This window comes from Pseudoliparis swirei, chromosome 7 (genome assembly GCF_029220125.1).
Source record: "Pseudoliparis swirei isolate HS2019 ecotype Mariana Trench chromosome 7, NWPU_hadal_v1, whole genome shotgun sequence".
NCBI lineage: Eukaryota > Metazoa > Chordata > Actinopteri > Perciformes > Liparidae > Pseudoliparis > Pseudoliparis swirei.
The window spans coordinates 717,323-744,003 of record NC_079394.1 but is presented as its reverse complement, the minus strand read 5'-3'; the positions used below and the strand labels follow the sequence as shown (position 1 = coordinate 744,003).

General features: G+C 48.8%; 2 protein-coding genes across 6 annotated transcripts in view; one reads left to right on the top strand and one right to left on the bottom strand.

Annotated features, from left to right (window-relative positions):
- acacb (acetyl-CoA carboxylase beta) overlaps positions 1–23,319 on the top strand; it is a 27,101-nt gene extending 3,782 nt beyond the window's left edge. For 3 of the 5 annotated variants that reach the window (XM_056420150.1, XM_056420149.1, XM_056420153.1), the window contains 52 exons: positions 2,376–2,508; positions 2,604–2,742; positions 2,839–2,948; positions 3,513–3,594; positions 3,683–3,781; positions 3,868–3,977; positions 4,100–4,210; positions 4,296–4,505; positions 4,578–4,748; positions 4,854–5,015; positions 5,095–5,258; positions 5,682–5,832; positions 5,933–6,036; positions 6,132–6,213; positions 6,297–6,442; positions 6,519–6,669; positions 6,753–6,887; positions 7,061–7,207; positions 7,282–7,470; positions 7,543–7,643; positions 7,750–7,838; positions 7,933–8,057; positions 8,141–8,254; positions 8,404–8,517; positions 8,614–8,703; positions 8,786–8,904; positions 9,333–9,356; positions 11,591–11,731; positions 11,843–11,942; positions 12,037–12,144; positions 12,241–12,297; positions 14,920–14,961; positions 15,071–15,286; positions 15,454–15,609; positions 15,704–15,907; positions 16,039–16,194; positions 16,275–16,397; positions 16,481–16,750; positions 16,880–16,977; positions 17,050–17,170; positions 17,255–17,365; positions 18,504–18,647; positions 18,742–18,862; positions 18,944–19,040; positions 19,132–19,228; positions 19,986–20,121; positions 20,211–20,388; positions 20,502–20,614; positions 20,691–20,845; positions 20,950–21,120; positions 21,339–21,475; positions 22,259–23,319. In XM_056420150.1, the coding sequence (XP_056276125.1) occupies positions 2,376–2,508; positions 2,604–2,742; positions 2,839–2,948; positions 3,513–3,594; positions 3,683–3,781; positions 3,868–3,977; positions 4,100–4,210; positions 4,296–4,505; positions 4,578–4,748; positions 4,854–5,015; positions 5,095–5,258; positions 5,682–5,832; positions 5,933–6,036; positions 6,132–6,213; positions 6,297–6,442; positions 6,519–6,669; positions 6,753–6,887; positions 7,061–7,207; positions 7,282–7,470; positions 7,543–7,643; positions 7,750–7,838; positions 7,933–8,057; positions 8,141–8,254; positions 8,404–8,517; positions 8,614–8,703; positions 8,786–8,904; positions 9,333–9,356; positions 11,591–11,731; positions 11,843–11,942; positions 12,037–12,144; positions 12,241–12,297; positions 14,920–14,961; positions 15,071–15,286; positions 15,454–15,609; positions 15,704–15,907; positions 16,039–16,194; positions 16,275–16,397; positions 16,481–16,750; positions 16,880–16,977; positions 17,050–17,170; positions 17,255–17,365; positions 18,504–18,647; positions 18,742–18,862; positions 18,944–19,040; positions 19,132–19,228; positions 19,986–20,121; positions 20,211–20,388; positions 20,502–20,614; positions 20,691–20,845; positions 20,950–21,120; positions 21,339–21,475; positions 22,259–22,385 (6,751 nt within the window). In that variant the 3' untranslated portion in view covers positions 22,386–23,319. The remainder of the gene's footprint in view (positions 1–2,375; positions 2,509–2,603; positions 2,743–2,838; positions 2,949–3,512; positions 3,595–3,682; positions 3,782–3,867; positions 3,978–4,099; positions 4,211–4,295; positions 4,506–4,577; positions 4,749–4,853; positions 5,016–5,094; positions 5,259–5,681; positions 5,833–5,932; positions 6,037–6,131; positions 6,214–6,296; positions 6,443–6,518; positions 6,670–6,752; positions 6,888–7,060; positions 7,208–7,281; positions 7,471–7,542; positions 7,644–7,749; positions 7,839–7,932; positions 8,058–8,140; positions 8,255–8,403; positions 8,518–8,613; positions 8,704–8,785; positions 8,905–9,332; positions 9,357–11,590; positions 11,732–11,842; positions 11,943–12,036; positions 12,145–12,240; positions 12,298–14,919; positions 14,962–15,070; positions 15,287–15,453; positions 15,610–15,703; positions 15,908–16,038; positions 16,195–16,274; positions 16,398–16,480; positions 16,751–16,879; positions 16,978–17,049; positions 17,171–17,254; positions 17,366–18,503; positions 18,648–18,741; positions 18,863–18,943; positions 19,041–19,131; positions 19,229–19,985; positions 20,122–20,210; positions 20,389–20,501; positions 20,615–20,690; positions 20,846–20,949; positions 21,121–21,338; positions 21,476–22,258) is intronic. The other 2 variants (XM_056420151.1, XM_056420152.1) reach the window with 2 other exon arrangements.
- foxn4 (forkhead box N4) overlaps positions 23,112–26,681 on the bottom strand; it is a 7,946-nt gene continuing 4,376 nt past the window's right edge. The window contains exons 3-10 of the mRNA XM_056420154.1: positions 26,338–26,474; positions 25,695–25,792; positions 25,503–25,613; positions 25,280–25,407; positions 25,064–25,160; positions 24,777–24,984; positions 24,331–24,690; positions 23,112–24,249 (exon numbers count right to left, since the gene is read on the bottom strand). Of these exons, the coding sequence (XP_056276129.1) occupies positions 24,002–24,249; positions 24,331–24,690; positions 24,777–24,984; positions 25,064–25,160; positions 25,280–25,407; positions 25,503–25,613; positions 25,695–25,792; positions 26,338–26,474 (1,387 nt within the window). The 3' untranslated portion in view covers positions 23,112–24,001. The remainder of the gene's footprint in view (positions 24,250–24,330; positions 24,691–24,776; positions 24,985–25,063; positions 25,161–25,279; positions 25,408–25,502; positions 25,614–25,694; positions 25,793–26,337; positions 26,475–26,681) is intronic.

The window sequence follows — 26,681 nt, the reverse complement described above, 5'->3', positions numbered from 1 at the left end:
AATTCAGTTTATTTGTACAGTCCATTTGCACAAATTACAAACTCCCCTCAGAGTGCTTTACAGTCTGTACACATAGACATCCTTGACCTTTGACCTCACATGGGAACAGGAACAACTCCCAAACAACCCTTCAGGGTAAAAGGTCAGAACCCTTGAGGAGAGAACAGAGGAGGATCCCTCTCCAGGATGGACAGGTGTCATAGATGTCATGTGACCAGAAGGAATCATTACACACTAATTAAAACACAGGAACAACACAATGAAGACGACAGAGTGGATGAAGAGTTGGTAGTCGGCATATTCCACCATCCAGACCTCCACCGTCCCTCAGGCATAAAGTTCATATCTCCTCCGACAGCATTGCTCTTGCTCTCCTCGCTCATGATGCAACAGGTGCTGCTCAGTGACGTCTCAACGTGGACAGAGTCGCTCGGTGGATTGCTCTGAGACTTTGGAACCAACGCGGCTCCAGCTGATAATCACGCTCTGTGATTTTTATCTTACGTTATTGCAAAACATGACGGTCGCCTCGCAGTTGTTTTGTTGACATAAGCGGTGTTCAACATGTCCCTGGGGCCCGTGTTGTAACACAGGTGCTTTGTGTTATAAAGGAATTCAAACATGTGGATGAGAGGATCCACTTTCATGACGTATAAATGAAGCGTGTGATTGTAAAACCCTGAAACACTGAGACTCCAGCTGGTCATCTGTGTCACTGCTCTGCAGAAGTGACCCCGTGACCCCGTGACGCTTCATGAATCCATCTGTTAAAACTGCAGTAAACGAGAAGGCGAGAGGTCGATTTCACTTCATCATGGACCAGAGTAATAAAGCATATGTTCCGTAAACAGAAGCTGGCGTGAACACCAGGTCTCACTGGAACCAGCTCAGCTGCTGATCTGGGATCTGTTTTAATATTTCTGAATATATGTTTTATCTGTCATGATAAAAGCTGCCGGAGCCAAGCGAGAACATGTGTGTGTCTGGTACATGAGTGTGTGTGTGTGTGTGTGTCTGGTACATGTGTGTGTGTCTGGTACATGAGTGTGTGTGTGTCTGGTACATGTGTGTCTGGTACATGAGTGTGTGTGTGTGTGTTACATGTGTGTGTGTCTGGTACATGAGTGTGTGTGTGTGTTACATGTGTGTGTGTGTCTGTTACATGAGTGTGTGTGTGTGTCTGGTACATGAGTGTGTGTCTGTTACATGTGTGTGTGTGTCTGTTACATGTGTGGTACATGTGTGTGTGTGTCTGGTACATGAGTGTGTGTGTGTGTGTGTCTGGTACATGAGTGTGTGTGTGTGTTACATGTGTGTGTGTGTGTGTCTGGTACATGTGTGTGTGTGGTACATGAGTGTGTGTGTCTGGTACATGAGTGTGTGTTACATGTGTGTGTGTCTGGTACATGTGTGTGTGTGTGTGTTTCATGTGTGTGTGTGTGTGTTACGTGTGTGTGTGTGTCTGGTACATGTGTGTGTGTGTTACATGTGTGTGTGTCTGGTACATGAGTGTGTGTCTGTTACATGTGTGTGTGTGTGTCTGGTACATGTGTGTGTGTGTCTGGTACATGAGTGTGTGTGTGTGTGTTACATGAGTGTGTGTCTGTTACATGAGTGTGTGTGTGTGTGTGTGTGTGTGTTTTACATGAGTGTGTGTCTGGTACATGAGTGTGTGTCTGTTACATGTGTGTGTGTGTGTCTGTTACATGAGTGTGTGTGTGTGTGTGTGTGTGTGTTACATGTGTGTGTGTCTGGTACATGTGTGTGTGTGTCTGGTACATGAGTGTGTGTGTGTCTGTTACATGAGTGTGTGTGTGTGTGTGTGTGTCTGGTACATGAGTGTGTGTGTGTGTGTTACATGAGTGTGTGTCTGGTACATGTGTGTGTGTGTCTGGTACATGAGTGTGTGTCTGTTACACATGTGTGTGTGTCTGGTACATGTGTGTGTGTGGTACATGAGTGTGTGTCTGTTACATGTGTGTGTGTCTGTTACATGAGTGTGTGTGTGTGTGTGTTACATGTGTGTGTGTGTGTGTGTTACATGAGTGTGTGTGTTACATGTGTGTGTGTGTGTCTGGTACATGTGTGTGTGTGTGTCTGTTACATGAGTGTGTGTGTGTGTTACATGTGTGTGTGTGTGTGTTACATGTGTGTGTCTAAGTTGTTTCCTAGTCAGAACGTTGTTTGTGTTATTCTGAAGCTCAGGTGGTGACCAGATGGACCTCAGTCCGTAGACGAGTTCCTGGCCTTCTGATTGGCTCCCTCGGTGCTGTGTAGTTTGTGCTCCTGCTGCTCTGTGTTCAGGTGGACCAGGTGACGCCAGGTGATGGTGTTGTGCGACTGAAAGGAGCCACTAACCGTGCCTCTCCCTGCAGGCCGAGCATGTCTGGTCTTCACTTGGTGACAAAAGGCCGTAAACACAGGAAGATGGATCTCCAGAGGGACTTCACCGTGGCCTCTCCAGCTGAGTTTGTGACCCGGTTTGGTGGAAACCGCGTCATCGACAAAGTAAAGTCCTCCCTGTGTTTCCCGTGTCTCTGTATTTCGTTGCGGCATTTCTGTCTTCCTTAAAGCGACACGCGTGGTTTCTGTTTCTGTTGCAGGTGCTGATCGCTAACAACGGCATCGCTGCGGTCAAGTGCATGCGCTCCATCCGGCGCTGGTCCTACGAGATGTTTCGAAATGAAAGGACCGTCCGCTTCGTTGTCATGGTTACCCCTGAAGACTTGAAAGCTAACGCAGGTCATTGTGAACACGACACGTCTTTATGTCACCCGGCAGGAAATGTCTCCCATCAAACAGAATCATAATCATCATATGTGGTTGTGTCCCTTCTAGAATACATTAAAATGGCCGACCATTACGTGCCTGTGCCCGGTGGGCCCAACAACAACAACTACGCCAACGTCGAGCTGATCGTTGACATTGCGAAAAGAATCCCAGTGCAGGTACTCTTTACCTGGTTGGCTCCTTCTGGTCTGTGACCTTGACTGACCTCTCCTACCCTTTATGAAACATGTGCTAGATGACGTGTGATGTGACCTTGACTGACCTCTGCTACCCTTTATGAAACATGTGCTAGATGACATGTGATGTGACCTTGACTGACCTCTCCTACCCTTTATTAAACATCTGCTAGATGACATGTGATGTGACCTTGACTGACCTCTGCTACCCTTTATGAAACATGTGCTAGATGACATGTAATGTGACCTTGACTGACCTCTGCTACCCTTTATTAAACATCTGCTAGATGACATGTAATGTGACCTTGACTGACCTCTGCTACCCTTTATGAAATATGTGCTAGATGACATGTGATGTGACCTTGACTGACCTCTGCTACCCTTTATTAAACATCTGCTAGATGACATGTAATGTGACCTTGACTGACCTCTCCTACCCTTTATGAAACATGTGCTAGATGACGTGTGATGTGACCTTGACTGACCTGTCTTACCCTTTATGAAACATGTGCTAGACGACCTGTCTGTGTGCCTCCCTGTTCACAGGCGGTCTGGGCTGGTTGGGGTCATGCCTCTGAAAACCCCAAACTGCCGGAGCTGCTGGACAAAGCAGGAATATCATTCTTGGGTAAAAGATCAGTTTGAAACCACAGAAAGGTCCCATTTGTGTTTCCGTACCCGTGTCAGAGCTCGTTGTCCACTGCTCGTTCTCTCAGGCCCGTCCAGTAAGGCCATGTGGGCTCTCGGGGACAAGGTGGCTTCTTCTATCGTGGCTCAGAGTGCGGACATTCCCACGCTCCCGTGGAGCGGATCAGGTGACGGCTTTCCTCCTGCAATGTCTCAGTTCGCGCTGCACAGTCCCGCCGTGTTGGCCGGCGTGCTCACGGTCGTGTTGCTGCAGGTCTCCGAGTGGACTGGGAGGAGGACGACCAGTTCCTGGGCAATGTGATCAGCGTGCCTCCGCTGCTCTACTCACAAGGCTGTGTTCTCGATGTTGACGATGGGCTAGCGGTCAGTATATTTAGAAGTCATCAAAATAATTTCTTTACATTTGTTTTTTTACCAAAATTATTATTCCCTTTACGGAATAATTGTTTTTTCTGAATGACATTTCCTGTGGTGTTTCTTTGCAGGGGGCTGAGAGGATTGGTTATCCTGTTGTCATCAAGGCCTCTCAAGGCGGAGGCGGCAAGGGAATCCGGAAAGTAGAAAATGCTGAGGACTTTCCAAGCCTCTTTCGACAGGTTTGATTTGGTTTCTACTCCTTTTCTATACTGTGGATTCTGGTGTAATTCTGACTGCTAAGTTGATTTGTTATTTTGAGTGCAGGTGCAGGCGGAGGTACCCGGCTCCCCTATCTTCATCATGCAGCTGGCGCAGCATGCCAGACACCTTGAGGTCCAGATACTGGCTGACGAGTACGGAAACGCCATCTCCCTCTTTGGGCGAGACTGCTCCGTCCAGAGGAGGCACCAGAAGATCATCGAGGAGGCGCCTGCCACCATCGCTTCCTCCGCAACATTTGAGAAAATGGAAAAGGTTAGTTTCCATCACTGCATTTATTTATTGTCTGGTTGAAACCTGACATCTGCTCTCCTCCTTCGGGCCCAGTACGCTGTGCGGTTGGCCAAGATGGTGGGCTATGTCAGCGCGGGTACCGTGGAATATCTTTACTCTGAGAACGGAAGTTTCCATTTCCTGGAGCTGAACCCTCGCCTGCAGGTGGAACATCCCTGCACAGAGATGATCGGAGATGTGAACCTGCCAGCTGCCCAGCTTCAGGTAAGACAACAAGAAGAAGAATCATAAATACCTTGTAATGCTGTTTCCAATGTGACCATAGCCAGAGCTCCAGTCCTTCCATTTCAACTGTTTCGTCTCCCACAGATTGCGATGGGCATCCCCCTTTATCGAATGAAGGACATCCGCTTGCTTTATGGAGAAACTCCGTGGGGTGACTCCGTGATTGACTTCGAGGCTCCAGAATACACGCCGAGCCCAAGAGGGCACGTCATCGCTGCACGGATCACCAGTGAGAACCCCGATGAGGTAGCGCTCCCCTTCACCCCCACGCCGTGTTGTTCTTTTGATCTGCATCACTGACTCGTCCTCCCCGTGTCTCTCACAGGGGTTCAAGCCCAGTTCTGGCACCGTGCAGGAGCTGAACTTCCGCAGCAGTAAAAACGTCTGGGGTTATTTCAGCGTTGGGGCGACTGGAGGTCTGCATGAATTTGCAGATTCCCAGTTTGGACATTGTTTTTCCTGGGGAGAGAACCGTGAAGAAGCCATCTCGTAAGCCTCTTCCAATGCTGATGTAATATCTGATGTTGAACAGTAAAAGCTTCCAGGTGTCTACGGCATCAGCCGGTCACTAAAGACGCCCTCATGACGTAACTGCACATGATGTCATACAAGATTATGAAGACTGCAATGACGCTAATGCAATTTCTTTAAAGTGGATTTAGGTTGACTTTTTTTTTTGTGATCAAATCTTTTATTGGTTTTCGAGATATGCACATGCAAAGGAACATATGTACACATTGTACGTACACAGTGGAACAAAAACATAAAAATAACAAGTAAAATAGAAATTTTAAAAATGACTGTTGGCGACACCCACCCATTTAGGGCGACTTCTTATATAATAAGTTTTATCATAAGATCACAATCTAATGGGACAGATGTGTTTATCAGCGGCCATATGTTGTGCTCCAGGAACATGGTGGTGGCGATGAAGGAGCTGTCCATTCGAGGGGACTTCCGCACCACGGTCGAATACCTCATTAAGTTACTTGAGACGGAAAGTTTCAGAAACAATGACATCGACACCAGCTGGCTGGATCACCTCATTGCAGAGAAAGTGCAGGTAGGAGATGACGACCTCGTGCCATAAATCAAGACACGGCTAAGTGACGGGTCACTGAAGTTGGGTGTTTGTTTGATGAAGCTACATGCTCCTCCTACAGGCGGAGCGGCCGGACACCATGCTGGGGGTCGTCTGTGGGGCGTTGCATGTTGCTGATGCAAGCTTCCAAAAGAGTATGTCTGATTACCTGCATTCACTGGAAAGGTCAGTCCACACAGTCCCCTGTGACTAACGTCTCACTGCAGTTCTCACTGTCTGTTTATACATATTTGGCTTATTAAAAACGACTGCGTCCATAGAGGCCAAGTTCTGCCCGCAGCCAGCCTCCTCAACTCTGTCAGTGTGGACCTGATATACGAAGGAGTCAAGTTCTGCCTCAAGGTTTCTGCTCTGCTCCCTCCACACGGTCCTCGTTTGACTCTTCTCTGTTTTAATCAGAACCTCATCACTTCCGCTCCCGGCAGGTCGCTCGCCAATCCCCAACAACGTATGTCATCATTCTGAACGGCTCCAACATCGAGATAGACGTCCACAGGCTGAGTGATGGGGGCCTCCTGCTGTGCTATGACGGCAGCAGCCACATCACCTACATAAAGGAGGAAGTGGACAGGCAAGAGCTCTCGACTCTGTCGCTCGAGCTTCATCTATTCGTGATTAATGATTATCAATGACCTCATATCCCACAGCTACCGCGTCACTGTCGACAACAAGACGTGTGTATTTGAGAAGGAGACGGATCCCACGATGCTGAGGTCGCCCACTGCCGGAAAACTACTGCACTACGTGTTGGACGACGGCGACCATGTTTTCTCAGGAGACACCTATGCAGAGATGGAGGTGAATGTGACGCCTGCTGGTCAAATCTCTTTCCTGATGGATGCAGGATTGGTCTTCACTGTCTGTCTGCGCTGCGGCTTCAGGTGATGAAGATGGTGATGACGTTGACGGTGCAGCAGTCTGGCTGCGTCCGCTTTGTGAAGCGGCCCGGCGCCGTGCTGGAGCCCGGCTGCGTGGTGGCACGCGTCGAGCTGGACGACGCCAGCAGTATCCATCGGGTAAATGATCGGAAATTCACATTTGTGTACAACATTGTTGTGACGTTCAGGTCTTGGCTAAACAATTTAAAATATAGGCCTTTTATTTGTGCCTGGGAATTCATATTTTTCTGTGTCCCGTGCTTAATTCTTTATTTGTTTCTGTTCTTTCCTGCTTCCCCCTGCGGTCGTAGGTGGAGCTCAACACGGCCATATTGCCCCCGCAGCAGCCACTGCCCATTGTAGGAGAGAAGCTTCACCAGGTGTTCCACTGTGTGCTGGACAACTTGGTGAAAGTCATGGCCGGCTACTGCCTTGAAGAGCCCTTCTTCAGCAGCAAGGTACCGGCAGGCGTTCCACCTCTGCAGATCTGAAGTGATCGGTGTTGACCGTGTGTCCGTGTTCACGGCTGCAGCTGAAGCAGTGGGTGGCTACCCTGATGAAGACCCTCAGGGACCCCTCGCTGCCGCTGTTGGAACTCCAGGAGATCATGACGAGCCTGGCGAGTCGTATTCCTCCCAGCGTGGAGAAGGATATCCGTAAAGTCATGGCTCAGTACGCGAGCAACATCACCTCGGTCCTCTGCCAGTTCCCGAGCCAACGGGTGAGTGGCGGCGCGGTGACACCTTGATGTTCTTCATGTAATCTGATATCTGTTTGTTTTTGTTTATTCAAGATTGCAAATATTCTAGACAGCCATGCTGCCACCCTGCAGAGGAAGCCCGACCGAGAGGTGTTCTTCATGAACACGCAGAGTATTGTTCAGCTGGTGCAGAGGTGAGTGCTGATCCTGTTGAGTGAGACGCAGATTGAACAGCAGCAGTCTGTAACGTGTGGATCGACACCCCATCGGTTGATGCATGTCTGAATGTGGCTGGTCAAGGTACCGCAGTGGAATCCGAGGTTACATGAAGTCTGTGGTGCTCGATCTGCTGAAGAGATACCTGCAAGTGGAGATACAGTTTCAACATGGTGACCAGAACAAACTCTCGATGAGTACATTTATTTCACCACCACAGGTTGTTTGTCGTATCTCACGTCTCGGTGCTCTTGTTCTCTCACGCAGCTCACTACGACAAGTGTGTTATCAACTTGCGGGAGCAGCACAAACCGGACATGAGCCCCGTGCTGGACTACATCTTCTCTCACGCCCAGGTGTCCAAGAAGAACATCCTCGTCACGATGCTCATCGTAAGGCCTCCAGACCGCCGCGCATAAGAGACGCAGACCTCAGCCCGAATGCTTTAGTGACAGACACTGTGTGCACTGTGTAGGACCATCTGTGTGGGAGGGATTCCATGCTAGCAGACGAGCTGATGGTCCTCCTGAACGAGCTCACGCAGCTCAGCAAGATGGAGAACTCAAAGGTCGCCTTGAGAGCCAGACAGGTAGCGTGTCCGTCGAGCACTTCTGTTTGTTTTAAATGTCTTCAGAAGACCGGATACCTCAAGATGGATACTTTGTGAGACCTATATACACTATTTAGGTTATTCCATCTATATGGACTTTATATAATATATTTGTGAATGTGCCGTAGGTCTTGATTGCGTCCCATTTACCGTCGTATGAACTGAGGCACAACCAGGTGGAGTCCATCTTCCTGTCAGCCATTGACATGTACGGCCACCAGTTCTGTCCAGAGAACTTGAAGGTCAGCCTCGTTGTGTTGAGAGGTGTAGCTCTCATCATCCTTTCTTGGAGCAGCTTCAATATCAAATGTAATATTTGTTTTTTTTCTTTGGCACAGAAACTTATTCTCTCTGAAACCTCCATTTTTGACGTCTTGCCCAATTTCTTCTATCACTCCAACCAAGTGGTCTGCATGGCTGCCTTGGAGGTACGGCACGGCGTCAACACCTTCTTTCCTTGGCTTTTTTATTTCTTACGCAGTAATAACCTTTTGTTTCATCTTGACTCAGGTGTATGTGCGCAGAGGTTACATCGCCTACGAGCTGAATAGCATCCAGCATCACCAGCTGCAGGACGGAACGTGCGCCGTGGACTTCCAGTTCATGCTGCCGTCGTCACATCCCAACAGGTACGGCTCAACCCGTCACTGAGCGGCTCCAAAGACTCTTAAACAACGAGTGCTGCCACTTCCAGGACAGACATCACATCCAGGCTGTGATGTCAGTGTGTGGGGGCTTTTTAATAAAATAATGGCTGTTGACAGCTGAATCCAGGCTGTACCAAACATGATTTGACTCTTCAGCCGTCCCGTCGTCATGACGTTGAGCTGATGGACCAGTAAACACACATTGAGTCGTTGCCCTGTTCAGTGGTGCAGAGCCGATACGCAGCTGCTGTCGCTGCTCATGGCTCACGGTGAATGCTTTACCCACTGGACACGAGTGTGATTGTGCACAGCATCTTGTGTAGTTCTTTAATCTACTCGTCATGCATTGAGGTGGAGGTACAGTCTGATCATCCACTGCTAATATTCACCTGTCCATCATCTGATTTCAGAGGAAGCAACTCTACTCACAACAGGTAGAGTAAAGCTCCTCCCAACCAGCCAGCCCACCTGAGCAAGTGTGTGTCTCACAGCAATGCATGCACAGTGGGCTGTGGTACTCCTTTCTTTTTGCTTTTCAATCCAGAGATTTGCTGAAGTCCTCCTCAAGCGAGTCCTTCTTAATTCACTTTGTTTAGCGGAGCTTCTTCATCTGTTTTTTTCGTTGCTTAACAATCCTGAGCTTTTTGAGAGGTTCATATGTTTCATGTGTTCCATCAGGCATGAGAATCCCTCACCTTTCGGCGAAATTCGCCGTTTTGAAACCAAAATAGGTGACTTACGTGAATCGTGTAGATCTGAAGAGTTTTTGTTTTGGGGTAGGGGGGGGGGGGTCAATTGGCCGGCCGGCGTTTATGAGATTGGAGTGGGACACGGAGAAAATGTGGCGTGGTGCTCTTCGCAATAAAACATCTTTGATGGGACGTGTCTCGTCTCGGCCAATCAGCGTTCAGATGTCTTCAGCGTTTGGTGGTTTAGGTTAGCTTGAATGTTAGTCCGCTACATCTGCTGCTGTCGCGCTGCACGGTGGAGCGATGCTAACAAAGTACCCGTACGTTAAGAGCGATATTTTTAGTATCGATACTTCATTAAAAGAGCGCGGGATCAGAGCGCACGCGCTGCTCAGTGTCAAGCTGTCTGCGCACACTGCGCAGCGCTAACAGAGAGGGGCCTTAAGTGGCGGAATTTTCGGCTTTAAAAATAAAAAAAGATGCCAGAAGTGAAATGTTTAAGTTCAGTCTGTAAAGTTGTGTAACTCTCCAGCTGCTCATCCTGATGAACTGTGGATCATCTGGTCACAGACTAACGGCCTCATAGTGATCATCAATGCTATGATGGCTCCATGTAGTTTCATTAATATCTTGTAGGCTAAAACTAATATTACTGCCATTTGTTAAGTGTTGAAAAAGTTGGTAAAAAGTGAACCATACAGATATTTTATTTATTACTATTATAGATAAATATACCAGTGTCTTATTTATGGTAGACTGTTTTTATGGTATTGTATCAGTGTCATGATATTTATGGCAGGTATGGTATAGAAGATCGTGACAACCAGGTAGAGGCAGAACAGACTCGAGGACCAGACTCGAGGAACAGACTCGTGGCTCAGCAGAGCACAAGACTTGAAGACTTGTTCACGTCAAAAAAAAAGGAAGTTGGTTCATGAATGACCATATTATACACAATATTACTATTATTATAGGGCCCGATCACTGACTTGGTGTCAGAATGGAGGACCTACAGATTATCCCCCCCCCCACCCCCCCCGCGCTCGCCTATCCTTCTCACCTTTTTCACTCCTGACCCGTTTTCATGCCTGTCCATGTTCCTCTGAGAAACTACCAGCCTCAGATTGCGCTGCTGCCGCATGGAGCGCCTGTACTCTGAACCATCAGACTTCTAGATTTGAAACTCCCAATCAGACGTAGCAACAATCGCTCTGGATGACAAGGATTCATAATCATTTCCAATTCAATTCATTCTGCCCGTCGACTGCGTGTCGTTCTAATTGGATATGAGGTGATTGTTCTGGCTTCCTGTCAAACGCATCCAGACGCCAGCTTTAATCGCTCTCTGTGCATCGGTGACGTGCGGTGGGGCACATCTACAAACATATGAACCCAGAGGCTGCATCACCATTCAGTTGGCAGCTTGCACATTGACTGCAGCTTGTTTTTCATATTTATATCCGCGTTCTCTACACACACATGTTTGATTCCACCATTGTCTAGCGGCTCAGAGACGGAGCGTTTCCTCTCCACCCGCCGTGAGCTTTTAACTGCACAATTCATCCTCATGTGATACAAATCAAAATAGGCTTTCTAGCCTACTGCAGCGTATGCATAGTCTAACTTCTACTTGTAAATGAAGTCCATTCGTATATCATTCTGGACAAAAACCTTTGTGACTTTGTTGTAAATGTCCTCCTTATCATCTTTTAGTTTAAACAGTTTCTGAAAAGATATAAAAAGATTAGAAACATGATTGGAATCGTTTAAAAATTACATTTATATCAAAGATCACGAGAGAAATATTCACATTTCTTTGAACATAGTTTGCGATGCTGACAGGTGAGGCCCCGCCTCCCCTGACCGCACGTCCCTGGTTTGCATCTCTGTCGTCGCGGCTGCTCAGTGTTGCTCCTTCTCGCCGAGGCGAGCCTGTGGTGAGACGGCTCGGCGGCTCAGGCTCTGTGTCTCGTTCTCAGGGTTCCCGTTCCAGTGACCGGATCAAGCCGGTTTAAAATGAGGCGAGAGAGCAGCGAACTCTTTCTGGAGGGCGCCTTCTCGCCCCCTTGCCAGCGCATGGGCGCCATGGTGGCGTTCCACTGCTTCGATGACTTCAAGAGGTCCCTTTTTCACTTGATCCTGACGTTTCCTCCTCTCCTCTGTATAAGGGGAACATATTGTGAAGATCGGAGTACAAATCAAGTTGCATGTTGATGTGTTTCTTTTTGCAGGCATTTTGACGAAGTTCTCAGCAGCTTTGCAGAACCCCTCGTGGAGAGCACTCCCTTCTCAGAGTCCCACTCCAGTCTGTTTGAGGAGGAGGAGTTCAAGGTGAGCGGGGGGGTCTAAGAGGCAGCGTCTTATCAATAAAACGGATATTTTCATCTGTATCACTACAGCCACCGAGTTCTTCCTCATCCTACAGAACACGAGAGAAAACCCGATCCACATCATCAACGTGTCCATAAAAACCGCAGACACAGAAGACAGCGACGCCCTGGTGACGTCCTTCACGGCCTTCGCCCAGTCAAAGGTCAGCGAGCGTCTTCACATGGAGCAGATGGTTATGAGTGTGAGGTATTGTTTTAGTTTTTTATATTTAATCAAAAATGTTGTTGTTTTTTAACAGCGTGCCGTCCTCTTTGAATATGGAATCAGGCGAATCACATTTCTGATTGCACAGAAGGTAAATACACACAATTTAGTCGGTACTGTGATGTAACCGGTGAGCAGCATCCGACCACAACGGATCGGGCCCGTCTACATCCTGGATGTGGTCACACCTCACACCCCATCACCTTCGCTCCGCAACAGCCAATCGACTCGTGACTCTGTCACTTCCAGCTCGTTACTCTACATCCAGACTGGTTGCTGTCCTGGCTCCTGATTGGTGGAGCCAGCTCCCCACTGACATCAGGACAGCAGAAAGTCTCTGAAAACACATCTTCAGACTAAACCTGGATTAAAACACAGATTAGCACTTCAGTGGCACTGAAATGGCTCTAATTTATAGTATTACTTATGGTATTACTTATGGTATTACTCATGGTATTACTCATGGTATTACTTATAGTATTACTCATGGTATTACTTATGGTATTACTCATATTATTACTTATAGTATTACTCATAGTACTACTTATAGTATTACTCATGGTACTACTTATAGTATTACTTATAGTTAGGGCTGGGCAACGATTACAATTTTTAATCGCGATTAATCGCATTTGTATACGCAAAATCCAATAATTCATTCAAAAGTAGTGTATAGCGCACTTCTATTTGAAATGTTCTGCCATATGAATGAAAGTGCCATAACATGTGTTGTCCCTGTTAGAGTGAGACACCAGAAAACACTTTCAGTGCAGTTTGTCAATTCCTAGAACTTGACACTTATTTTAAATGTTCTGCCATATGAACTAAAGTGCCATAAAATCTGTCAGGACATTGTCAAATGCACTGTTATGCAGAGACACTGTGACAGAACGCTGGAGACTGAAGCAGGGTCATGATCAAAGGCAGTCGTCTCGCAGCAGCGATCATCTCTGGTGCTCTATCTGCTCAGTGTGGTGACTTTATCTGTCACATTCCACTGCTGTGCAACTTCAGTAAAGTGTCCCGCACGTTTCAGCATCATGTGTCTCCTCTGTTTTCATCAGTCAGGGCGTGTGAATGCAGCGCCCACTTCTCATCAATATAATGCTCAGTCACTCCGAGGTCATTGTGGTTACAGAGTGATGTCCAGTAGGGTGACCAGATTTGAGTTTGTGAAAAAGAGGACACTTCGTCTGGGGGGGGCTGAGATTAAACATCTCTCTTGTTCTGCCTGTTTTGTGATATACATGCCTAAAAGGTGCCTAATATTTCTGGACTGAAATAATATCCGCATTATAATTATTATAACTATGAGGATTTTTAGTTGCCTATTTTGTGGAGCCCCTCAGGACTTTGTGCCCTCGCAGCGCGTAGTGCGCTATGGGAGCGGCGGCGCTGGTTGTAGTGTATAGCATGCCGCACAAACAACAATGAACTAGTGGAGGCGGCGAGGTGCTCCGTGTTGCCAGATTGGAGATGGTGAAGTATTGTACCAAAGGCTCAAAATGGTTGTATTTGGAGGATAATTATCGTGTATCTGGCAACCCTGAGATCGGTCGACCAATGACTGTCCTCTCTACAGTCAGAGCTCACTAAGAAGGGAGATACCATTTCCAAAATTTGTCAGGGGTAAATACGAGTTTATGAAAACCCAGAGAAAAACAAATATCCGACGAAGCAAAATCCCGGACGTTTTTGGAATCCCTGCGGGACGCATTTTTTAGGGCTCAAAAGCAGGACATGTCCGGGGAAAACTGGACGTCTGGTCACCCGATGTCCAGTCGTCCCCATGAGAGCAACAGGGTGCACGTTGTGAAGCTGTCGCTTTTGCAATCCTCTCCTTTTCATCCAGCTCGTGTATTCTCCGTGTGACGTGTGTCTTGAGGGCGTCTCATACCTGCCGTCATTTGTTGAGATTCTTTTTCCCCCACAAATACTCTGACTTTATGATGTTATGTCCATTGTTTTGTCGTCTGCATTGTTTATAGTCCTCTAGGTGTTATGTCTATGTATTGTCTTTTGTCTAAAAAAATTATTAAAAAAAAAAATATATAAAAAAAAAAAAACATGCGTTAATGCGTGATAAAATAATTGTCGGCGTTAATTAAGTGCTGCGTTAACGCAAGATTAACGCGTTAACGTGCCCAGCCCTACTTATAGTATTACTCATGGTACTACTCATAGTATTACTCATGGTACTACTTATGGTACTACCTATTGTATTACTTATAGTATTACTCATGGTACTACTTATAGTATTACTCATGGTACTACTTATGGTATTACTTATGGTTTTAATCATGTTATTACTTATGGTACTTTTGTAGTTCGACTATCTTGAAGAAATTTTACTTTCTGTATTCTTGTCGTTCTTAGTTTGTTCTCTTGGTTGATGAACTTATTGTAAGTCTCTTTGGATAAAAGCGTCTGCTACATGACATGTGATGTAATGTTATGATGTAACTGGTAACTGAGTCCTTAATTCATAGTTCAAGAAAGTAAATAAATGGCTAATATTCATTTGTAATACTAGAAATTACATTTGTATTTATTCATATCTTCTGTCGTCTCTAGACTAGACGTCATGCTGCATTGCACTGCAGCTCAAATCTTTTAGTCCAAATCGCTGCACTACTTTTGTTCAGTAAAGATCCCATTATAACTGCTTTGGTTGTTATCTGATTGTTTTTATTTTAATATGTCATTTCAACAGAGAGAATTCCCAAAGTTCTTCACTTTCAGAGCTAGAGATGGGGTACGTGTTTCTTTATTGAACCTGGAATTGTAGAATTGATATTCAGATCGCAGTTAGTTAATGAGCTGAGATGATGATGATGATGATGGTGATGTGAGTCTGTCCTCAGTTCCAGGAGGATCGTATTTACCGTAATCTGGAGCCGGCTTTAGCGTTTCAGCTGGAGCTGAACCGCATGAGGAACTTCGACCTGACCGCCGTGCCCTGTGCCAACCACAAGATGCAGCTGTACCTCGGGGCTGCCCGCGTTCAGGAGGGCGCCGAGGTCACAGACTACCGCTACTTCATCCGAGCGATCATCCGCCACTCTGACCTCATTACGAAGGTCAGTGGAGCAACTGGAAATCGCAGCTTTTTGATTCTAGACACACAATTTTGACTTTTTTCACCATGTGAAAGGCTTAAAATTCCTCGATTAAAAGAAAATGTTGGTCATATTTGGTTAGTGGTAATTTTTTGGGGTGATTTAAATCTCTTTTTATACACAACCAGGAAGCCTCCTTTGAATACCTTCAAAACGAGGGCGAGCGTCTCCTGCTGGAGGCCATGGATGAGTTGGAGGTGGCCTTCAGTAACACTGCGGGCCGCACAGACTGCAACCACATCTTCCTCAACTTTGTCCCCACGGTCATCATGGACCCCTCTAAAGTCAGTGTCCAGCACGTCTAGACAAGTGTTATTGTTCATGATGACAGACCCGTAGAGGACCTCTTTGTGCATACCTTCTCTCCTTGACCCCCAGATAGAGGAGTCGGTGCGCTCCATGGTGATGCGTTACGGCAGCCGTCTTTGGAAGCTGCGGGTCCTGCAGGCTGAGCTGAAGATCAACATCCGTCTGACGCCAACCGGGGCCGCCATTCCTGTCCGCCTGTTTCTCACTAATGAGTCTGGCTATTACCTGGACATCAGTCTGTACAAGGAGGTCACCAACCGAAGCTCTGGACAGGTGAGGACGCTGAACTTAGACTTTGTGTGTAAAGAATTGTAAGACGTGGTATGTGGGAGAAGATTAGTTCTGTGTCGTTGTTTTAAAGTTGCATTTTCACGGTCACATGAATCACTGATGTCCCTCTCCAGATCATGTTCCAGTCGTATGGAGATAAGCATGGTCCTCTGCACGGCATGCTGATCAACACTCCGTATGTGACCAAAGACCTGCTGCAGGCCAAACGCTTCCAGGCTCAGACTCTCGGGACCACATACGTCTATGACTTCCCCGAGATGTTCAGACAGGTACCGACACCTGAATTTGGTTTATTTCGTATTTTGTTTGTTCCACAGCTGTCTGAGTCCAACTTAAAACATTCCCACAGGCGCTGTTCAAGCTGTGGGGTCCAGGGGACAAATACCCTGAAGACGTGCTGATGTGCACCGAGCTGGTCCTGGACCCTCGAGGCCGACTTGTGCAGATGAACCGCCTGCCTGGAGACAATGACGTAGGGCCTCTAAAGCATTCATGTCCCTTCATGCTTTCCCAGTGTGCTGATGCTGATCATCACTAACGGCTATTCTCCACCAGGTGGGAATGGTTGCCTTCAGATTGGAGATGAAGACTCCAGAGTACCCAGAGGGCAGAGTCATCATCGTCATCTGCAACGACATCACTCATATGATCGGCTCCTTTGGCCCCCAAGAGGACGAGCTGTTCCTCAGGGCCTCTGAGGCGGCTCGGGCCGAGGGCGTTCCCCGCATCTACGTCTCGGCCAACAGTGGAGCGCGCATTGGCCTCGCTGAAGAGATCAAGCACATGTTCCAGGTGGCCTGGATTGACCCCGATGACCTCTACAAGGTGACCCCTGAAACGTGTTTCTACTAATATTTACACGACACAAGTGGAGGCACTGACCACAGGACGTAGTGCAGCAATGTGTGTGTGGTTAAACATTGCTTATCATGGGTTATTTCCATTTCCCTGCAGGGCTTCAAGTACCTCTACCTGACACCGCAGGACTACACCCGTATCAGCTCCACCAACGCTGTGCACTGCCACCACGTGGAGGAAGGTGGAGAGTCCAGGTACGACGCCTCATCAGTTTGGCTGACTTGGAGAGTCGAGATGTGGTCTTTATGGTCTTCATCACCGTACAGGTACATCATCACTGATGTCATCGGGAAGAGCGACGGCCTCGGGGTCGAGAACCTGCGTGGTTCTGGCACCATCGCTGGAGAATCCTCTCAGGCATACGATGAGATCATTACAATAAGCATGGTGAGAATGTGGCTCTGACTCCTCTGGAGGAAGAAGTGATTCTCTGGGACGTTGTCGCGTGAGTCACCTGCTCCGCTCTCACAGGTGACGTGTCGCACTATTGGAATTGGAGCCTACCTGGTCCGTTTGGGACAGAGAGTGATTCAGGTGGAAAACTCTCACATCATCCTGACTGGAGCAGGTGCTCTGAACAAGGTGAGGTCATCGGTTCACACATTGGATTCAATCTATTGTCATTGCACAGAGTCCAGGTACACAGAGTCCAGGTACACAGAGTCCAGGTACACAGAGTCCAGGTACACAGAGTCCAGGTACACAGAGTCCAGGTACACAGAGTCCAGGTACACAGAGTCCAGGTGCACAGAGTCCAGGTGCACAGAGTCCAGGTGCACAGAGTCCAGGTGCACAGAGTCCAGGTGCACAGAGTCCAGGTGCACAGAGTCCAGGTGCACAGAGTCCAGGTGCACAGAGTCCAGGTGCCCAGAGTCCAGGTGCCCAGAGTCCAGGTGCCCAGAGTCCAGGTTAAATTAGTTCTCTGCATTTAACCCCTCCTCAGTGATGAAGGAGCAGTGGCTGCAGTGATGCGCCCGGGGAGCAGCTGGGGGTTCAGTGCCTTGCTCATGGACACTTCAACATGCAACTAATGGGGAGAGCGGGGATCGAACCGACGACCTTGGGGTTGCAAGACGACCCCCCCTGAGCTGCAGCCGCCCCAATGCCATTGTTATTGATGAGTAGAAGATATTTGATGAACTCCGGGTCCGTTCATTGATGAATCGATTGGAACCGGCGGTGGAGGCGGTCCCGTTCATTGGAGTCGCTCAGTGGCGCATGAAGCTAACACGAGTTTGACAGAGCCAATCAAAAGAGAGATGACTTAGTTGGTATCTGCTGTGGGCTGAATGGGTACTGGCGCTTGTTAGGCGAGGGCGTGGTGGCAGCTAGGGGGCGGGGTCTCGTTGGCCTCGGCTGCTGGCTGGTTGGTAATCAGCCGGCTGCTGCCGCTTCTCCCATAAAAGAAGCAGAAGGAGTTGAGCGTGAGCAGCGGCGCCACCGTGCGTCTGCTGAGCGACATGAAGTACGTTGTCAAGTATCTCTTGTGTGGCGTCGACTCTCTGGGGGAAACCCACGGGCGATGGCCCGAGCCGTCACAGGCGTGTTCCAAGAAGCTGCAAGAACAGGATCTGGTGAACAGCTGTGAGCGAGAGAGAACACCGAGACTGGATATTATTATGAATCTAACACGTCAGTAATGGATGTGGCAGGCCCACTGATGTGGATTGCCCATTTGTGGTCAGTTTACAGCAGTTCCTGACCGTGAGTGTCTGTGCAGGTCCTGGGCAGACAGGTGTACACGTCCAACAACCAGCTGGGAGGGATCCAGATCATGCACAACAACGGAGTCACGCACACCACCGTGCCGGACGACTTCGAGGGCGTCTTCACCATCCTCAAGTGGCTCTCCTACATGCCAAAGGTTCGGCTGAACATGTGAAAGTTCACGCGGTGGTACTTTTAGGTGTCCGACCGACCCTTCGGATCACTAACTATCGTTCCTCTTCTCCTTGCAGAACAAACTCTCGCCTGTGCCCGTCCTGTTGACTACCGACCCAGTGGAGAGAGAGATAGAATACACTCCGACTAAAGCGCCCTACAACCCGCGCTGGATGCTGGCTGGGAGACCTCACCCCAGTGAGTGTCCACATGTGAGATGAACTCTGAATCTGTCATCGGCCGGCTTCATTTCCTTTTCTTCCTGAACCATGTGACTAGCGGTGAGAGGTTCCTGGCAGAGCGGATTCTTCGACCTCGGCTCCTTCATGGAGATCATGGAGTCTTGGGCTCAGACGGTCGTCGTGGGCCGAGCCCGGTAAACCTGTTTACACTCAAATATTATATATATATGTTTTTTATTAAATCACACAGTAAAATAGTTTAATAACTTTGTTTAATTAAAACAGGTTGGGAGGCATTCCCCTCGGTGTCATCGCCGTGGAAACACGGACGGTTGAGTTCACGGTCCCAGCCGATCCAGCAAACCTGGACTCAGAATCTAAAGTGAGTTCATGTCGCCACATGTTTGATTTAAACGTCACGTAACACGCGACATTCATGTCATTGAGTTCACACAAACATGCCATCAACACGCCAAAAGCTCCTCATCACGCAAAGCCACCCAGATGACTACTACCAACTATGGCCCTGCTGAGACTCCGCCCACTGCTGAGACTCCGCCCACTCCTCCTCTCTACCTCCACCTGATGGATGGTGGAGGTCTGGATGGTGGAATATGCCGACTACCAACTCTTCATCCACTCTGTCATCTTCATTGTGTTGTTCCTGTGTTTTAATAAGTGTGTAATGATTCCTTCTGGTCACATGACATCTATGACACCTGTCCATCCTGGAGAGGGATCCTCCTCTGTTCTCTCCTCAAGGGTTCCTGTTCAGGAATGCAATTAACAACAATTACAAACCGCTCCAAAGAATCAGAATCCCGAAGTCCGGATTATATTCCTCCCTTCACTAGATGTTTTTAACCAATCAGATTCTAGAAATCGACCCCAACTCATCTGGACAGATGTTAACTTGCATATCTCTTACTTTCCCTCATATTCCCGCGTTATGGTCCAGGTGACTTGTTGGCCGGTTATTGAATGTCCTTGGCAAGTCGCAGCATGTTTGTACCATGGTTCTGTCTCTAGTTTTATGGGAAATATTCTAAAGACTTATCCTTCGACTGGACGTGTACAAATCTCATAAGGTCACACACGCTTGTTCTTAAACAACCTCTGCTCCTGTGTGTGTGTGTCAGGTGCTGCAGCAGGCGGGCCAGGTGTGGTACCCAGACTCGGCCTTTAAGACGGCTCAGGCCATTTGTGACTTCAACCGTGAACATCTTCCTCTCATGGTGTTTGCCAACTGGAGGGGCTTCTCTGGTGGAATGAAGGGTAACAGATTAATACTGAGCTTTGCATTACATTAAAAACATTTTTTTAAATGAAATAAAAACGCACATTTATGCCCATTTTGTTTCCAGATATGTATGACCAGATACTGAAGTTTGGCGCCTACATCGTGGACGCCCTGCGTGGTTTCCACCAGCCGGTGCTGGTGTACATCCCACCGCATGCGGAGCTGAGAGGAGGATCCTGGGTGGTGATCGACCCCACCATCAACCCACTGTGTATGGAGCTCTATGCAGACAGGGAGAGCAGGTACATCAGGCATCATGGTTACCCCTCTGAGTTTCCAACCTGAGCAACAGGTGTGTTTGTGAGAATAACCAGATATCCTGTTCTTCTGTCTCCCCGGTGCGCTCTGTGTCCAGAGGGGGGGTGCTGGAGGCTGAGGGCACCGTGGAGATCAAGTACAGGAGGAAGGATCTCCTGAAGACCATGAGAAGGCTGGATTCCGTCTATGCCAGTCTGGTTGAGCAGCTTGGTAAATACTGACCCACGAAACCAACGTATTTACCTTGTTGTATTTCCATATCCGTCACTCATTCTGTTTCCATCAGCGTCCCCAGAGCTGCCCGACAAGCAGAGCAGAGAGCTGGAGGCAAAGCTCAAAGCCAGGGAGGAATTCCTGCTGCCCATCTACCACCAGGTGGCAGTGCAGTTCGTAGATCTCCACGACACCCCAGGGAGGATGCAGGAGAAGGGCGTCATCACTGTGAGGGCACTTCACTAACGCTCCGATGTTATGACTGTGTGTGTGTCGTTGAACTTGTGTAAAAAGACAACTGTGAGGCAGTAATTCTAGTGAAACTCTTACAGGATATTTTGGATTGGAAGAGCGTGCGGCCCTTCTTCTACTGGCGTCTGCGGCGGCTCCTGCTGGAGCAGGTGGTGAAGCGGGAGATCCTGCAGGCCGACGAGGACCTGAGCGACGGGCACATGCAGTCGATGCTCCGACGCTGGTTTGTTGAAACGGAAGGAACAGTCAAGGTACGCTGGGACAGCCGGAGACGGCGGACGGGCGTGTGGTTTGGATTCTGAGTTCTGTTGTCACGTAATACGATGAGCATTATCTACACTTCTTAAAGTCTTAAAAAGCTAATATAACTTTCCAGCTGCAGTTTTTCCCAGCTGCCTGCAGACATGTGGTTGCTGTTGTTTCCGAGTGCTTGATTGTGAAGCTGACCGCAGACTGTCTGCGTCTCCAGGCCTACCTCTGGGATAACAACAGAGTGGCAGTGGAGTGGCTCGAGAAGCATTTAACAAAGGAGGACGGCGTGCGATCCGGCATCCGAGAGAACATCAAGTACCTGAAAAGGGAAAACACTTTGAAACGCATCCGCAGGTATGTAAACACACTCAGGCACACGGTGCGACCCATCGGGGACACGATGGTGGAGTCACAACCCCTCCATCGGCCTGAAGAACATCACACCACAGCTGACTCATGGCGTCATCCTAAATCACTTATCACAAACGACCTGAAGGGCACATCTAATAATAATAATAATGTATACTTCTAGAGCGCTTTCCTAGTACCCAAAGACGCTTCACAGGGGACACGAACAGAACAGAAAGAGAGCAGACAGAACAAACTAACAGGACGTGTAACAATGAGAAGGAAAGCAGACGGGAGGAGCTGTGGGTCGTATCGGGGTCAGGGGTCAGCAGGGGAAAGAGTTCAGGAGGTGTGTTTAGAGGGCTTAAATGATGGTCGGGGGGGAGCCTGACGGATGTGGATGGGAGAGCGTTCCAGAGGGGGGGGGGGTGCTGAGAAGGCCCGGTCACCCCAGGTCCGGCGCTTGGTCCTGATGGTCTTCAGAGCGGTTGTGCCGGCGGACCTGAGGCAACGGGTTGGAGCGTGGAGGGGGAGGAGTCAGAGGGAGGGGGAGGGGCCAGGTTGTTCAGGGCTTTGTAGGTGATGAGTAGAAGTCTGAAGTCCATCCTGTTCTTGACCTAAGCTGTGGAGTCCTATATGCAAAACCTCAGATACATGAAAGTCCTGTTTTCTGATGCAGAAATAACAAAATATACTGCTATATATATGTATATATATATATATACATACAGTTTCACTATCTCTGCATGTTCCGTGGTTCCATGCTTGACTCCGGCGTGTCGTCTGCAGCCTCGTGCAGGCCAACCCGGACGTGGCCATGGACTGCATCATCCACATGAGCCAGAGCATCAGCCCGTCCCAGAGGGCCAAGCTCTCACATCTGCTTGCAACGATGGACAGCGCCAGCACCAATTAGGCTGCGGAGCTCCACCAGGTTGTGTTATTGATCAGAGAAAAAGACCATTCTCTCGTTGATTGCACTGTATTGGTCAAGGTGTTTTTATATCAGGGTCTAGCTGGGGCACAGAGTGACCACTGCAGGGCTCTGACTGCCGTCAACGTTGCTGTTGAATGGCGTTTTCTGCAGCGACGTCTCGATCCGGACCGACGGGTCGACGAAGAGTTTGTCTTTTACGTTTGTGAAGTAAGCGTTCGGTCCCTTCAGCGGAGCGTCCCGGGTTTCAGGCGGTGGCCGTCACCGGGCTGCGTGACGTGAGACTGGGTCCGTTCACTGAGGAGCTGCACGAGCTTCATGAAGTGGAGTCCGCGTGTCGCTGATCGATAACGTTGATGTGAGACTTTGAATGTAACTCGGACAACTGATCAACTCTTTGATCTAGTCCCAAGTAAAACAAACGCATGACATATTGGTTTTACCTGTCTTGTAAAGCAGAAATGTTAATTAAGATATAAAAAAAAAAAAAAATATGTATTGTGGACTTAGTTGTCCAGCTCAGCTGTGTGTGTGTGTGTGTGTGTGTGTGTGTGTGTGTGTGTGTGTGTGTGTGTGTGTGTGTGTGTGTGTGTGTGTGTGTGTGTGTGTGTGTGTGTGTGTGTGTGTGTGTGTGTGTGTGTGTGTGTGTGTGTGTGTGTGTGTGTGTGTGTGTGTGTGTGGGATCGGAGATACTGCGACACGTTGTGATACTTCTGAGCTTTTCTTTAATTTTTGGAGGTATTTCTTTGATGTAATGCAGTAATTCTTAAGACTCAGGTTGGACAATAATCGCCAAAGTGGTTGCCAAGCAACGGCTTAATTAGCCTCTCCTCTGATCAATAGTGACATTTAAATGTACATAACCTCTGGCCTGTCATGTATTCTACTGAAGACTTAATAAATATCATTGATATATTTTTGGCAAAACAAACGTCTTTTATTCACCCCTTTGATTTGTATCGTGATCAAATTAATGAACATAATATACGTCTGACTTTGAGGCATGTTATCACATGTGTAAAGGAATAATGTGTAAAGTCTGGATCATTCAAAGTGTTTTGGAATGAAACGGGTAAATCCAGGCGAAGGAAAGCTTTTCTGTGGCGATAACAATTTAAAACATTCAAATATATACAGCAAAAGATCGATGGAGTCATCACCTTCTCCAGCTGCCTTTTCATAAATATAAATAAAACATCACAGCAATAATGTCTAGCACAACAGACCGGAGACGGGGAGCTACAGGACGGGAGGCCTTCAAGGAGAAACGCTGCACGACGTCTCCATCGAGTCCTTGTTCTCAGCGAAGCTAGAGATGAGAAGTCTGACGCGCTCTTAGAGCCATGACACGTCTTTACTTATCAGCCCTTTGAGGTCTTAAGGAGCATTTTTCTTCTGGACCGCAAGTGAAATGATGTTGAAACATCTTCCACGAGGAGCTCCCCGCTGACTGCAGAACAGCTGTGTGGTTTGTACGGTTTTAAAACACTAAAGAAACCAGAAGTCAGACTTGGACCTCGGGTTTCTTCAGTCGGCTCCACGGATATCCACAAACGGTGAAATGAATCTGGACGACTGCAGGAGGCGGTCCAGCTGCTCTATAACAGGGCGATGGGCTTGTTGGCTGGCGCGCCCAGGTACTGAGAGGACAGGTGGTCCTGGGAGGAGTAGGATGCGTAGAGGCCCGTCACTTGCACATCGGACAGCGGCAGGTTGACGCCAGTGGAGCCGGAGGTGAGGCTGCCTGATCCCAGGTCGCAGTCCGATAGCCGGAGAGGTGAGTTACTGAAGGTGCCCAGAGCATCCAGGTTAAAGCTGTCGTCCTTCATGTCCTCCCACAGGTTACCTGAGCGGGTCGATGGAGCGGTTAGTCTTCTGATGGAACCACACTGAGATTATAAAGCAAACAAAACACCCATATATTTACCTTGGAGGGCAAAGTCCATGATGCTCGGGTCCAGTGCATCCACCTCCGCGTGCGTGTCCCCATGCACGCTGTAGAAATCCTCCGGCGGCTTGGTGAGGGGACTGTGGGACGAGTCGGGGGCCGCGTGGAGGGGAGGAGTCAGGGCCGGGACGGGGGACATGGGGGCCAGGCGGGCCTGAGCGTGGAGCTGCAGCTGGTGGTGGTGGTGGTGGTGGTGCATGGGCAAACAGGGCAGGGACAGCGTGAGGACGGGCGGAGGCTGCATCGGGGCGGCGCCGCCGGGCGGGCGGGGCGGGCCGGACTCCAAAGCCTTCCGTCTGCAGCTCTCCGGCCGGTCGGTGATCAGCTTGTCCAACTCGTCTGCAGGAGAAACCCCAAATGTTCAGACTGAGTTCAAACGTGACGTCAGATTTGAAGGACTCGTTCCTCTGTTAACAGTTTCTCACCGGGGTTGGCCATGCTGCGGCGGATGGCTGGGAGGTCCTTGCGCTTCCACTTCTGCATCTCCTCCTCCATCTTGTCGATCTTGGCGGGGTTCAGTGCCCACAGGCAGCCCTTACGGGAAGAGCTGCTCGTCTTGTTCTCCACTTTCTCAAAGCACTTGTTCAAGGACAGGTTGTGTCTGACGGAGTTCTTCCAGCCGTCAGGCGCAGTCTGCCAGGAGGGAAGTGGTTTGTCATGAGTCACACGCTTCATCGACACACTTCTTCTGTCCTGTTAAAGAGTCTCGTACCTTGAAGTAAGGGAAGTGCTCCTTCATGAAGCTATAGATCTCACTGACTGGCAGGCTGCCAGTTTTGCTGTTCTTCAGCGCCATGGCAATCAAGCAGCTGAGAGGAAATCACCAAAGGAAAGATTGATGAGTCATTCGAAGCGGAGAAGGTGAAACACACCGACGGTCCGTCAGGAGAGGAGCTGGAGGTCACGTGTTCTCGACTCGAGGTCTCACCTGTAGGAGTAGATCGGCTTGGGAAACGACTTGGGCTGCAGCTCCTGGTCTTGTGGAGCCAGGCGAGGTTGTGTGAAAAGACTTTGGTTGTTGAAAGAGACGTTGCTATACAGCCCACCAGCTGAACACTGTCATCATAAAGAGGAAATAATAAGGAACTTTTGAATGAGCATTTATTCATTTTGACCAATTTACCAACCAGAACTAGCGGAGCGTTCAGTACCTGTTGTCCAGTTTGGGTCAGAGAGTACACCTGCTGGGGGCTGGGCTGGTACACTGAGGTGGGGCACTGGTATCCTGGAGAGGGCATCCCATTCAGCGAGTACGGAGACATCTGTGAAGCCGGTGATGTTTGTCAGTCGACCAGATCAAATAGAACAGGTGCACTTTTGACTTTGCGTGGTGTGAAACTCACACTCCCGCTGTGGGTGCTGATGCCCAGAGGGCTGTGCTGCATGTTGCTCTGGAGGTGGAGCATGGCGTCTTGACCCGCAGACATGCTGCTCAGCTGGGCTGTGAGGAGCAACGGGCGCATTACTGTGAGGAATTAAAACCTCACGCAGGACTTCATCAGATCTTTAATTTTCTTTGCTTTCTATTCGTCCACCGAGTTCTGATTTGGTATTCTGGGTTTGAAGATGTCGAAGCGTCCAGCACAACGGGGCTGAATGTGTCGTTGACTTTTGATGCCAAAAGAATCCGGCGTATAAAAAGCAAACCACGTCCAGACGTTAACAACAGTCGAAAATGATTCACAATTAAGTTCAGGATGAAGACTTTGGATCGTCTTGTCAAACACTTTCAGTATCTTATTCTTTTTCCTAATCTGCTCAAATATTAAGAAAAGTAGAAGTTCATAATTCAAACTCCACTAAAAGCTTTTCAAATGGATGAATCTCTGACGCTGACGGTTAACAGTTATGACAGAAACATCAGTCTGGAGTTGCTCATCATCTGTTGATATAAAACTGTGTTTTTATTTGCAGAGGCCAGACATCCAGAAGGATCCGTCCAATCAGAGACACGCTGCGTTTTGAACGTTGCCCCCCCCCCCTCACCTGTCTGTTGCTCCAGCCCGTTGCTGTGGGCCATCTGCTGGAGCCGGGCCACGTCCACAGAGGTGAGCCACGACAGGGACTGGAGGTCCCCAGGGAGGTCCTCCTCCCTCAGCTGGGAGGGGCCCGGGGTCAGGAGCCTTCAGGGGGGGGGGGGTTAAACACGGCTGCTCACACACACACACACACAACGCAGTGGATCTACACACACACACACACACACACACACTCACACACACACTCAACGCAGTGGGATCTACACACTCACACACACACACACACTCACACACAACGCAGTGGGATCTACACACTCACACACACACACACACACACACTCAACGCAGTGG